Source organism: Mobula hypostoma, chromosome 4, assembly GCF_963921235.1.
Source record: "Mobula hypostoma chromosome 4, sMobHyp1.1, whole genome shotgun sequence".
NCBI lineage: Eukaryota > Metazoa > Chordata > Chondrichthyes > Myliobatiformes > Myliobatidae > Mobula > Mobula hypostoma.
Window position 1 is genome coordinate 195,749,565 of NC_086100.1, and position 14,807 is coordinate 195,764,371.

A 14,807-nucleotide genomic window follows, 5' to 3' on the forward strand; every position below is an offset into this window, starting at 1 on the left:
ACAACCATCAGGGAAGGGGTACAGAAGCCTGAAGGCACACACTCAAAAATTCGGGAACAACTTCTTCCCCTCTGCCATCTAATTCCTAAATGGACATTGAACCCATGAACATTACCTCTACTTTTTTTTTTGCACTACGTTGTGTAACAGCAAATTTCAGGACATACAGTATGTCAGTGATACTATACCTGATTCTGATTCTGAAAAATTGCGTATAGTTGATGTTTAATTTATGTTTTTCTTGTAAATGCTACTTATCTGATGTACTGTGCCTGTGATGCTGCTGCAGGTAGGTTTTTCATTGCATCTGTGCACACATGGACTTGTGCAGATGACAATAAACTCGACTTTGACTTGCCGACTATGAGTTTGGAATGTAGAAAATACATGTTGCATATGGGTGGCACGATAGGCTAGCTGTCAGTGCAATGCTTTACAGTGATAGCTGTAAGATCAGAGTGCAAGGCCAACTCTTGATCTCCCACTCTGTCTCATAGCCTTTGTACATTACTTGTTTAGCTGCACTGCACTGTCTCACAAACTACAACACTACTGGGGCAGCGCGGTAGTGTAACGGTTAACGTGTCCCTTCATAACACCAGTGATCTGGGCTCAAAACCTGCTGCAGTCTGTGAAGAGTTTGTACGTTGCCCCTGTGACCGTGTTATTTTCCTCTGGGTTCTCTGGTTTCCTCTCGCATTCCGAAGGCGTACCGGTTAGGGTTAGTAAATTATGTTGGCACCGGAAGCATGGCGACGCTTGTAGGCTGCCCCCAGCACAGCCTCGGACTGTGTTGGTTGTTGATGCTAGTGACGTATGTTTCGATGTTTCGATGTACCTGTGACAAATAAAGCTAATCTTTCTCCTCTGGATTGAGCTGAGGTGTTCTGCAGGGCAATCATCCAATCTACATACTTCTACAATCTACAGTCTTCCAGTGTTGAGGAAGTCACATCGTGAGCACTGGATGCAGTGAATTGTTGCCTGACCCATAAAGACGGTTTGGACATTTCCCCTGTGACCGTGTCGGACTGTGTTGGTTGTCAACACAAATGATGCCTTTCACTCTTATGTTTTGATGTCCCTGTGCCAAGCAAAGCTAATCTTTAAATCTTTATAAATGCATTTAACAGATACCAAGGAAGGAACAGACGGATATATTAACAGAACACAATAAAGAGGCAAAGGTGCATGTTAGGAAAGAGCAGATTGCCAGAATAAACTTGTTGAGGCAAAGTTTGGTGCTTTTTCTGTTGGTTTAACACTTGCTTTAGTACCTGATTTGCCTGCTCATGTGACAGATTTAGCATTTCCCGTTTTAACATTTCCAGGGTACTTGAATTGCCTGCTGATGAGGTAGATTTTATCAAGTCAACATGGTTGCTTAGTATGGTAGTGAACTACATAGTAGGAGCGCAAAACGCGACAGAGGTCCGTCCACCTTGTTTGGAGTGTGCCGTTTTGGCAAGCATATGTCATCCAGTATTTACCCCATTCCCAAGCTGTTGCTGTTTATACCCATTCCGAGGTCACTGCTCCAATGTTAATAAGAGCCTTAATCAATAAAGTACTTAACACTGGAGAGGGGACTGCAGGAGAGGATTTAACTCGGATTAATTTCCAATATTGACCTAAAGGACCAACAGTCAGGACCTTGCAAATGCGCTGAAAGGCTTTCGTTACTTGATAGATATAATTTGAGATAAGGAGCTTTGGATAAAATGGTTGGTGGTCTGCTAACAGATGGAGGGATAATCATGTTCCCTTGTAGTAATTGCATCGCTGACAGTCTCAGATGAGAGAGGGAAGCAGACTGTGATGATATAAAAGCTCGGGCTTTGGAGCTGAATGTGAGGCGTGTGGGGAAAAGGGAGCTTTGTAAAAGCTTGGATTAGCAGTAATGAATATAATCCTTGGGACTGATGCTCAAACTCATCATATCATGAAGAGGAACATGCTTTTAAATATCTCCAACTAATTTGCCAGTCAGAGAATATAATCCAATGCAGACATTTGTTTCATTTTGTTCTTTTTCTTAATCTCTATTTGAGGTACAAACATAGTTATGTAAAGAAAATAGATTTGCCCTGTTTGTTTGAATTTCATCTTGCTTTAAATACAAATTTTATTCCAACTTTTAAAAAAAATACATCTTTTCCAAAATCCTGGAAATGGCCTTTGGTGTATTTTACGTTATTTTTATTTTTGTTTTTTTCTTTCGAAGCACTACATCTTTCACCTGAAAGGCTGGTGAAAGGTATAATCTTCAAAACAATTTTTTGGCACTCTGTGAAGATCAGGGTGGATTTGGCATTTTTTTTGTGACAAAAATGGACTTTATTCATAATTAAATACAGTGGATTCCAGTTAATTGGGACACATCATGAACAGTTCATTCTGGTCCAATTAAGTGGCTGCCCCAATTAGCTGAAGTTTCATGGAAATGGTTAAAAAGGTATAAAAAAGACAAACCACCATTTGACTGAGTTACAAATTGTTGTGTATGTGGCCTGTTCACACAACTATGTTATTAATAAAAACGCTGGAGAGGGGAACTAAGTTTTACGGTTCTTTACTGGTAGAGTTCGAACTTGACACACACGTATAGATCAATACGCGCCTAATAGCGCATGGAACGACATGTTATTACAACATAAAGTTGTCCCTTATTATAATGTAGACTCTATGGTACGCAAATTATGCATTTAAATGAAATACAGAACAAATGATAACACTACCAATGCTACTACAGTAATGTAAAACTGTGTATTAGTTCCTAATTTTTATCGATGGATTGTATGCTGCTGTGTTTGGGGTGTCCAGTGAGGGGTAGCACCTCTGGTGAAGGGGCTTGCAATGTCCATTCCAGGGCAGCCCACTCACCTTTGGCCCCCACCGGACACTCAGCTCTCACCTGTTTGCATGTGACAGCAACCATACCCCAGTACATCACTTCGACAGGCAAGTTAAACCAGGTGAGGGTAGCTGGCGGGCCTCAGGTAAGGATGTGTCTATACCAGCATGTGAAGTCAGTTCTGGCACACTGGGTGGATGAGATCAACAGTGAGATCCAAAAGCCAAGAAGGCAGTTCTGCCACACATTGTGGAGAGTGAAAGGCATGATAAGGCACAGAAGAAGTCAAGGTCATCCACTACAACGAAGGAAGACGCGAATTTGAGATGAATATTTGTACCACTGGTTGGTCCTGGACTTCTGAGGTTGAGAGAGTGGAAGTGTCCCAGTGCAAAAACTTTTCCACTTTAAAAACTCCCACACAGGTTTCACTCACATCATCGAATATGACATAGGGTCAGAGAATGTTGAATCTTTGTGGGAGGAATTAAGAAACTGCCAAGGATAAAAAAAAATTAAAAGAATCATCTGTAGGCCTCCAAATAGTAGCCAAGATGTGGGGTTGAGATTGCAAAGGGAGCTGGATAAAGGCATGTAATAAGGATAATAGAAACATAGAAAACCTACAGCGCAATACAGGCCCTTTGGCCCATAATGCTGTGCCGAATATGTTCTTACCTGAGAAATTACCTAGGGTTACCCATGTCCCTGTATTTTTCTGAGCTCCATATACCTGTCCAGGAGTCTCTTAAAAGACCCTATCGTATCCGCCTCCACTACCGTCGCTGGCAGCCCATTCCACGCACTCGCCACTCTCTGTGTAAAAAACTTACCCCTGATATCTCCTCTGTACCTACTTCCAAGCACCTTAAAACGGTGCCCTCTTGTGTTAGCCATTTCAGCCTTGGGAAAAAGCCTCTGACTATCCACATGATCAATACCTCTCATCATCTTATCCACCTCCATCAGGTCACCTCTCATCCTCTATCGCTCCAAGGAGAAAAAGGCCAAATTCACTCAACCTATTCTCATAAGGCATGCTCCCCAGTCCAGGCAACATCCTTGTAAATATCACAATTGTAATGAGGGGACTTCAGTATATAAGGGGATTGGGAAAATCAAGTTGGTGTCAGATTGCAAGAGAGGGAATTTGTTGAATGCCTACGAGATGGCTTTTTAGAGCAGCCTGTGCTTGAGCCTACTCGGGGAAAGGCTGTCTTAGATTGGGTGTTGTATAATAGTGCAGATCTTATTAGGGAGCTTAATGTAAAATCATAATATGACTGAATTCATACTGCAATCTGAGAGGAAGAAGCATAAGTCAGATGTATCAGTATCACATGGAATACATGAAATTACAGAGTCATGAGAGAGGAGCTTGCCCAGGTGGATAGTAGGAGGATACTGGTAAGGATGACGGCAGAGCTGAGATGGCTGAAATTTCTGGGAATAGTTCACAAGGTGCAGGATAGATATGTCCCACGGAAGAAGAAGATCTGAAATGGCAGCGGTAGGCAACCGTGGCTGACAGAGGAAGTTAAAGACTGCTTAAAAGCCAAGGAAAGGGCATATAAGGTAGCAAAAGTGAGTGGGAAATTGGATGATTGGGAAGCTTTTAAAATCCAACAGAAGGCAACTAAAAAAGCTATAAGAAGGGGAAAGATGAAACCTGAGACACTAGCAGTGTACCAGAGGTCCGTGAATGTCAGGGAGTAGGAATGAGTGCCATTGCTATTACAAAGGGAAAAGAGCCAGGCAGACTGAAAGGTCTTAAGGTGGATGAATCACCAGGACCAGACTGGCTACATCCCAGAGTCCTGCGAGAGGTTGCTGAAGAGATAACGGATGCATTGGCCATGATGTTTCAAGAATCACTTGAATCTGGAATGGTCCCGGAGGACTGGAAAATTGCAATGTCGCTGCAATCTTTAAGAAGGGAGGAGGGCAAAAGAAAGGAAATGATAGCCAGGTAGCCTAACCTCAGTGTTTGGGAAAGTGTTGGAGTCTATTATTAAGGATGTGGTTTCGGGGTACTGGAGACTAATGATAAAATTAGCCAAAGCTGGCATGGTTTTTGTAAATGGAAATCTTGCTTGACAAATCTGTTAGAGTTCTTTGAGGAAGTGGCCAGCAGGATGGACAAAGAAGAGGCAGTGGATGTCATTTACTTAGATTTTCAAAAGGCATTGATAAGGTCAGTATTGGGACCACTAATTTTCACATTGTTTGTGAATGATTTAGACAGTGGAATTGTTGGCTTTGTGGCAAAGTTTGCAGGTGATAGGTGGAGGGGTAGGTAGTCTCTCTCTCTCTCTGGCTATCCATCCCATAGGATGATGATGGTTCCTTTCAGTCAGTTAGTGGGGTGGTACCCCACTCCTTAGAAAGGAACAGCGTGTGTGTGAATAGATTTTAGGTGAGTAGGGGTTGCACAGGTCCAGACCCACCCTCTCGACATCCCCTCCCGGATCCAGTGGCATGGTGGGGTCCAAGACGGCTGGGGGAAGTTCTGTTGCAGTGAATGGCCAGACCAAGCTTCGATGCAAGGGATGCCCTTTCTGTGCTTCACGGCACGTGTCTGCTAGATGGCCGTTGACCCTACGAGAGGGTTCATCCGCCCTTTGACAGGTCTTGTTTTTCATCCTGCAGGGTGTCTAGCCACCCTCCTCACCAGGCAAGCCTGGTGGGAGAGCCGGTTTAGTCGCTGACCACCCGACCATGCAACAGGTGGTACTGGGTTACATGGTACCAGTAGCACTCAGATGAGTGACCTGACCTGAGGTGGAGGGGTAGATAGTGCTGAGGAAGCAATGTGATTGCAGCAGGACTTAGACAAATTGGAAGAATGGGCAAAAAAGTGGCAGATGGAATACAGTGTTGTGAAATGTATGATAATGTATTTTGGTAAAAGGAACAATAGTGCAGACTATTATCTAAATGGGGAGAAAATTCAAACATCAGGGGTGAAGAGGGACCTAGCAGTCCTTGTGCAAGTCTCCCAGAAGGTTAATTCATAGGTTGAGCCTGTGGAAAGAAGGCAAATGTAATATTGGCATTTATTAAGGGGACTAGAATATAAAAGCAAGCAGATAATGCTGAGACTTTATAAGACACCAGTCAGGCTGGAACTGGAGTATTGTCAACAGTTTTGGGCCCCATATCTCAGAAAGGATGTGTTGTCATTGAAGAGAGTCCAGAGGAGGTTCATGAGGATGGTTTTGGGAATGAAAGGGTTAACATATGAGGAGTGTTTGGCAGCTTTGGGCCTCTACTCACTGGAATTTAGAAGAATGTCTGAGGACCTCATTGAAACCTACCGAATATTGAAAGGACTAGATAGGGTGGATGTGGAGAGGATGTTTCCTATGGTGGGAGTATCCTGAACTAGAGGAAACAGCCTCAAAATTGAGGGGCGACCTTTTAGAAGAGAGGGAAGGAGGAAACATTTTCGCCAGAGAGTATTAGTGAATATGTGGAATTCTCTGCCGCAGACTGTGGTGGAGGCCAAGTCCATGGGTATATTTAAAGTGGAAGGTGATAGTTTCCTGATTGACCAGGGCATCAAAGGATATGGTGAGAAGGCAGGTTTGTGGGGTTTAGTGGGATCCGGGATCAGACATGGTGGAATGGTGGAGCAGACTTATAGTCTTACGACAGACAACCAATACACTGCTGTATTCTTTTGATTGTATAGGAACAAAATTAGTGCAGACACCCAGTGCAGATAATGGACTGCCTTCATACAATGCTTGCGATGATTGCATCCTCCAAATCTTCATTTCATTGTAGCTGTCACGATGATTGTCAATACATTCATATTCTTTGTAGTGCCTAACTTCATTTTCATTCATGACTTTTCTGGCATCTCCAAGCCTGAACGCTTTGCAGTGAGCAAAGCAGTTCTGAATTGTCTTACTGCTTATTTCTCGCCAATTTTCAGTGACAAAAATCACTTCTTTTTGAACACAAACATATACAACTGATGCTATTCAAAAACTGTTCGCTCTAAGTGCAGTGAGCTGTTTAACAGCCACACAAGCGCATGTGACTGAATCAAGTTAGAAACTGTTTGGCAACAATCTCCTGTCCCAATTAAGCGGCACAGTGTTCCCAAATAAATGAAGGGAATCCTAGCTAATTTCTCAGTTTTTGTTCTTTAAGAGTTGTCCTAAATAAGGCTACGTCCACACTAGACTGGATAAATACATAACCGAAGCCTTTTCTCTTCGTTTTGACCCTCTGTCCACACAAAAACGGTGTTTTCCTCTCCCAAAAATGGAGCTTTTCTAAAACGCTGTCCAGAATGTGTAAATCTGAAAACGCCGGTTGGACGGTGTAGTGTGTACGAGGTAACTGGATCTTTTTAAAAACGCTGTCATGATGTCCTGGAACAGATGGTAGTGGCAGCACGGCATTTCATTGTTTTCTTGAACGCATATAGCGTTCTTTATAGCGGTCGAGGACGTCGGACGTCGTTGTATTTGGTTTGGCATGACTCCCACTCCCACGTTCTCCACTGCTTTGCTGACTTTGTAGTCATTTGTAACCCGCAGAAGCAGCTCGACTTTAACATCTGTCCAAAGAAAGAAGTCTGGTCTGCTTTTTCCAGCGGAGGTTTTCTTTGTATTCCTCGAAGACATTGTTGAAAACTTTCTTTCGCTGTTTTTGTAGGTACTCTAGTTTTTGACCAATGGAACTAGCACAATTCCGCCGCGGAAATGGAAATAGTATACCGTTTCCTCTTCGTTTGTTTTCTGTGGATGTGTCCTGCGCATGCCCAGTAGGAGGGGATTCGCCCAAATACCTGTTTTAATGTGGACGGAGGTATTTTCAAAAATGCCTGGTGTGGACGCCTACCGTTTTTACGCAAAACCGGCATTTTCAAAATTATCCGGTCTAGTGTGGATGTAGCCTAAGTCTCTGCCCCGATTAACCGATGGCCCAATTGACCAGAATCCCCTGTGATTCTGGAAGGAAGGAAAAATGCAAAAACATTTGTATTCATGGTTGTTGCCTTCAGTCGTGTAAAGGCAATAAAAACGCACAAACCTTGCACCATTGCCACTCACGTGGCCCCCAGAGATGATAAGGCCCTTTCATTATTTGAGGGGTTCCTCATCCCAACTGTCCCATTCCTGACTGAGGGTCTCAGCCAATAAGATATAGGAGCAGAATTAGGCCATTAAGCCCATCGAGCCCGCTCCACCATTCAATCATGGCTGATTTATTATCCCTCTGAACCCCATTCTTCTATCTTCTCCCTGTAACCTTTGACACTCTGACTAATCAAGAGCCAATCAACCTCCGCTTTAAATGTACCCAATGACTTGCCCTTCACAGCCGCCTCTGACAATGAATTCCACAGATTCACCACTCTCTAAAAAGAAATTCCTCCTCATCTCCGTTCTCAAGGGATATCCTTGTATTCTGAGGCTGTGCCCACTATAGGAAACATCCTCTCCACAACCACTCTATCTAGGCCCAAAATATTGACTGTTTATTTCCCTCCATCAATGCCGCCTGAGCTGCTAAGTTCCTACCACATTTTATGTGAAATTAATGCATCATTCGCCTTGTTGGGACAGCTCGGTAGCTTAATGGTTAGTGTAAAGCCATTACAGTGCCAGCGATTAGCAATCTGGGTTCAATTCCTGCTGCTGTCTGTAAGGTGTTTGTGCTTTTCCCCATGACCACATGGCTTTCCTTCAGGTGCTCCGGTTTCCCTCCACAATCCATAGATGTATGGTTAAGGTTAGTGAGATGTGGGCATGCTACGTTGACTCTGAAAGCATGGCTACCCCAGCATTATCCTAGCTAGATTTGATTTCATAGTTCACAAGTTCAGATCATATCTTATTATCAAAGTACGTTTATGTCACCACATACAACCCTGAGAGTCACTTTCCTGTGGACATTCTCAGCAAATCTATAGAACAATAACTATAACAGGATCAATGAAAGATCAACCAGAGTACAGAAGACAACAAACTGCAAATGCAGATATAAATAAATAGCAATAAATAATGAGACTATGAGATAACGAAATAAGGAGTACTTAAAGTGAGATAAACAACAGGAATTCTGCAGATGCTGGAAATTCAAGCAACATACATCAAAGTTGCTGGTGAAAGCAGCAGGCCAAGCAGCATCTATAGGAAGAGGCGCAGTCGACGTTTCAGGCCGAGACCCTTCGTCAGGACTAACGTCGACTGCGCCTCTTCCTATAGATGCTGCTTGGCCTGCTGCGTTCACCAGCAACTTAAAGTGAGATAATTGGTTGTAGGAATGTTTGATTTAATGCAAACGACACATTTCAATGTTTTGATAAAATGTGGCAAATAAAGCTAATCTTTATCTTTCTTTTGAAGAGAAGTTGCATTGTGCCAGTCTTTGTTTAATTTTTTTGAATATTTTATGTCACATTCTTCTGCCTTAGCTGATCATCTTGATTTCCCAAAAGCAAATCTCCCTCTCAGGTGGATTCATGTGGAGCAATTTGAAATCAAAAAGGAGACTATCTTTGATAAAAGATCATTGACGTCAAAGTCGAATTTATTATCATCTGCACAAGTCCATGTGTGCACAGGTGCAATGAAAATCTTACTTGCAGCAGCATCCCAGGCACGTGGCATCAGATAAGCAGCATCCAGAAGAAAAACATAAATTTAAAATAAATTATACGAGTTTTTACAGGAAAGGAAACATGAGCCAAAGGATAGCAAGGGTCAAGATTGGTTAGTTTGAAGATCAGTGTGGTCCTCTATCCATGGAGTTGAAAGAGATTGGGGAGAATTAGGATACCAAGTTCAAAGTTACTTCATTGTTTGGCTTCCAGCGCCAACATAGCACTCCCACAGCTTAAAACATAGAACATAGAATAGTACAGCACAGTACAGGCCCTTCGGCCCACAATGTTGTGCCGACCCTTAAATCCTGCCTCTCATATAATCCCCCACCTTAAATTCCTCCATATACCTGTCTAATAGTCTCTTAAATTTACTAAACATACTAACCCTAACTCATACGACTTTGGAATATGGGAGGAAACTGGAATACCCAGAGGAAACCAATGTGGTGATGGGAAGCACGTACAAACTCCTTACAGACAGCGATAGGAATCGAGCCTCGATCACGGATCACTGGCACTGTAAAACTTTCCACTAACCACTGCAGCCGTGCTGCCGAGAACTCAGTTCTGTTTTTGTTCACAGATGCTGCCTGACTTTTTACTTTTCAATTACAGGCCATTACTGGGTTATGAACACCCTGCTCAAGTTCAAGTTTATTGTCATCTGACTGTACATATATACAAGGAAATGAAACAATGTTCCTCTGGACCACCGTGCACCCACAAAACATATATCACACACAGCACATAAAACAAAATATTACCACAGATAAATTAGTAAATTATAATTCAAAATGCATGTAGTGTGCAGCACAGGTAAATAGTAAACAACTCACTGTCCTAGTGATGAGACCTTGGTGGTGGCAGGGTAATCATTGGTCTCATAGCCAGAGGGAAGAAGCTGTTACCCAGTCTGACAATCCTAGTCCTGACGGTAGTGGGTCAAAGAGATAGTGGGCTGGGCGGTAGGGATTCTCAACAATGGTTCAGTCCCTTCGTATACAACGCTCCTGGTAAATGTCAGGAACAGGGGGGAGGAAGACTCCCGATGATCCTCTTGGCAGACCCATCTGTGTACGAATGAGCTGCCATAACGTTAGTTGGTCAACATGTTGGGGCTGGGGGCGAGGGACAGGCAGGTTTAGTTCACTGCTCCACAAAGTTTACTCATCTCTGTGCTGTGACCTGCAACTAATAGTCTTGTGAATAGGTTGCAGTGATGCCTGGCTTTGTGAACTTCAGTTCTGAATGTTATTTGCTTACTTTTATAATCTACAAGAGTAGTTTCTTTGCTCCCTGCACGTAGAGTGTTTGTCAGTCTTCTTTTGTTTTCATGGGTTGTATAGGGTTTCTTTGTTCTGTAGCTGCCTGCAAGAAGACAGATCTCAAGGTTGCCTGGGTTTCCACCAGGTGCTCTGGTTTCCTCCCACATTCCAAAGACGGACTAGGATTAGTAAATTGTGAGCATGTGATGTTGTCACCAGAAGTGCGGTGACACTTGTGGGCTGCCCCCAGCACATTGTCAGACTGTGTTGGTCACTGACGCAAACAATTCATTTTACTGTATGTTTCAATATTTTGATATACCTGTGACAAATAAAGATAATCTTTCTGCTATGGATTGAGCTCAGATGCCCTGCAGAGCCATTACCCAATCTACATACTGTGTCTCCAGTGTAGAGGAAGTCATAATGTGAACACTGGGTGCAGAGATTTAGCTTAGAGTGAATCTCTTCCCTACATGTAAAGACTGTTTGGTTGGTGGGAAGGGATGAGGCAAAAGGGCAGGTTTTGCACAAGGAACTTGCTGTATGATAGAGAGTAGTAGACAGAGATGGAAGCATGGAGCTGGGAGTTGCTGAGAGAAATGGCAAAAGCAGTGGAGAGGGGAGAATGTAGTTGTATCATGTCTTGATTTCCATTTACTAATGTAATTTGGCTCTTTTTTCTCTGCCTTCCTCTCCCCTTTCACCTCATTCTCACTTCCACTTCTTTCTTTGCTTTGGCCTCTTCCTTTGCCTCATCTCTGCTCCTCTTTTGCACCCTCTTCATTCCTTTGACCTCTTCCTTTGCCTCATCTTTGCCCCTTATTCTCACTTTCCTCTTTCCCTTTGGCTTCTTTTTTGCCTCCCCTTTTATTCATTCTTCTCACTCGCTTCCTCCTTCACTCCAATACTTCTGTCTGTCCCTCGTTCATCCCTTCAACCTTCCTGCTGCACTCCGCCCCTTCTCCCATCAGGCACTACCCTGCACTGAAGATTATGGAGTACATGGAACACACGTTTTTGCCTCGGGTGAATCCCTACCGCTTCTGCACTATCATGATGGAGAACATCCCCAGGTTGCGGGAGGAGATTAAGGAAGTCTCCATGTCCGACCTGAAGGACTTTCTGGAGAGCATCCGCAAGCACTCGGACAAAATCGGAGAGGCGGCAATGAAGCAGGTGAGTCTACCTGGACACCAGAACACATCATCAATAGACCAATGGGTGTGGTCAGTTCCTTGGCAAGAAAACAGTGTGGCATATCCAGAATCTTTTTGGCACTTGAAGGAATTAACTAATGGCAGGTTACTTGTGACCTACTGTTAAAAGTTCAAAGTTCAGAGTATATTTATGATCAAAGTACATATAAGCTACCCTGAGATTCATTTTCTTGTGGGCATTTACAATAGAACAAAGAAATACAAAAGAGGCATTGAAAAATTACCCACAAAGATTAATGAACAACAAATGTGCAAAAGAAGAGAAACTGTGCAAATAAAAAAATAATTAAGTAAGTTAATACTGAGGACATGTATTGTAGCGTCCTTGAAAGTGAGTCCATAGGTTGTGGATATTGACAGGATACAAAGCTCAAAGTTCAAAGTAAATTTAATATCAAAGTACATATATGTCACCATATGCAAACCTGAGATTCATTTTCTTGTGGGCATTTACTGTAAATTGAAAGAAACACAATAGAATTTATAGAACAACAGAGAAGAGCTAACAAATTCAAAAAAATTGAAAAAAAGATAATAATAATAAATAAATAAGCTATAAATATTGAAAACACCAGTTGTAGGGTCCTAAAAGTGACTCCATAGGTTGTGGAATCAGTTCAGAGTCAGTGCAAGTGAGGTTATCTCCTCTGCTTCAAGAGCCTGATGGTGGAGGGGTAATAACTGTTCCCGAACCTGATGACGTGGGATTTGAGGCTCCTGTACCTCCTTCCTGATTGCAGCAATGAGAAGAGAGCGTGGTGGGGGCCTTTGTTGATGGATGCTGCATTCCTGGAATAGCGCTCCTTGTAAATGTGCTCAATGGTGCTCAGTGGTGGGGTGTGATGGACTGGGCTGTGTCTACTACTTTTTGTATTTTTTCCCATTCAAAGGCATTGGAGTTTCCATATCAAGCTGTGATGCAACCAGTCAGTATGCTGCCCACTGTTAGAAGTTTGTCAGTGTTTTAGATGACATGTAAATCTTAGTAAACTTCTAAGAAAGTAGAGGCTGCCATGCCTTCATTGTAATGATCCTGGAGATTATTAGATTATTAGATTATAAGGACACTCAGTCCTCGTTTATTGTCATTTAGAAATGCATGCATTAAAAAATGATACAATATTCCTTCCGAATGATATCACAAGAAACACAGGACAAACCAGGACTAAAACTGACAAAACCACATAATTATAACATATAGTTACAACAGTGTAGAGCAATACCGTAATTTGATAAAGAGCAGACCATGGGGACGGTAAAAAAAAGTCTCAAAGTCCCGGTAGCCTCATCATCTCACACAGATGATAGAAGGGAGAAACTCTCCCTGCCATGAACCTCCAAGCACCTCAAACTTGCTGATGCAGCGCCATTGGAAGCAACTGACCGCAGCGGACTCTGAGTCTGTCGGAAAACTTTGAGCCTCCGACCAACTCTTCGACGCCAAGCACCGAGCACCATCCTCTGCCGAGTGCTTCGATCTTGCTCCAGCCACCGAGCAACAAGCAAAGCTGAGGACTCAGGGCCTTCCCCTCTGGAGATTCTGGACCACACAGTAGCAGCAGCAGCAAAGCAGGCATTTCAGAAGTTTCACCAGATGTTCCTCCATGCTCTCACGTCTGTCTCCATCAAATCAGGATTGTGCACGGCACCCTACTTGACAAATAACAGACATCACCACCGGAGTGGCCACTGCAAGCTGCGTCACGCAGCCATCTTTTCCTCTCCTCTGAAATGATAACGCTGAGGAATTTAAAGTTTTTGACTCCGTCCACCTCTGAACCCCCGTTGAGGACTGTCTCATGCACCTCCGGGTTTCTCCCCCTGAACTCAATAATCAACTCTTTGCTTTGCTGATTTTGAGTAAGAAGTTGTTGTTGTGGCACCCCTCAGCCAGGTTTTCAATTTCCTTCCTGTATGCTGATTCATCACCACCTTTGATTCAGCCCACAACAATAGTGTTGTTTGCAAATGTAAATATGGCGTTGAAGCTGTATTTAGCCTCACAGTCATAATTATAAAGTGTAGAGCCGGGGGCTCAGCACACGGTCTCACAACACACGGGAGGAACTCAGCAGGTCGGGCAGCATCCGTGGAAACGATCAGTCAACGTTTCGGGCCGGAACCCTTCGTCAGGACTGAAGAGGGAAGGGGCAGAGGCCCTTTAAAGAAGATGGGGGAGGGTGTGAAGGAGAAGGCTGGTAGGTTCCAGGTGAAGAACCAGTAAGGGGAAAGATAAAAGGGTGGGGGAGGGGATAGGCAGGAAAGGTGAAGAAGGAATAGGGGAAAACACAATGGGTAGTAGAAGGAGGCGGAACCATGAGGGAGGTGGTAGGCAGCTGGGGGAGGGGGCAGAGTGAAATAGGGATAGGAGAAGGGAGGGGGAGGGAATTACTGGAAGTTGGAGAATTCAATGTTCATACCAAGGGGCTGGAGACCACCCAGACGGTATATGTGGTGTTGCTGCTCCAACCTGAGTTTAGCCTCATCATGGCAGTAGAGGAGGCCAGGTATGGACATATCCGAATGGGGATGTGAAGCAGAGTTGAAGTGGGTGGCAACCGGGAGATCCTGTCTGTTGTGGCGGACAGAGCGGAGGTGCTCGACGAAGCGGTCCCCCAATCTGCGTCGGGTTTCACCGATGTAGAGGAGGCCGCACCGTCCCGAATCGTTTCTGAGTTCCTCCAGCGTGTTGTGAGTGTTGCTTTGACCTCAGCATCTGCAGAGTACTTTGTGTAAGCACACAGTCTTGTGGTGCACCTGAGCTGATGGTGATTGTGGAGGAGATGTTGCAGAACTGAGCTGGGCTGAGAAGTGGCAGATGGAGTACAATCTGGAAAAGT

General features: G+C 43.8%; 1 protein-coding gene across 2 annotated transcripts in view; it reads left to right on the top strand.

Moving 5' to 3' along the window:
- The window catches only part of exoc6b (exocyst complex component 6B), an 899,778-nt gene that overhangs the window by 170,989 nt on the left and 713,982 nt on the right, over positions 1-14,807 (top strand). For both annotated transcript variants that reach the window (XM_063047162.1, XM_063047163.1), the window contains exon 6: positions 11,722-11,926. In XM_063047162.1, the coding sequence (XP_062903232.1) occupies positions 11,722-11,926 (205 nt within the window). The remainder of the gene's footprint in view (positions 1-11,721; positions 11,927-14,807) is intronic.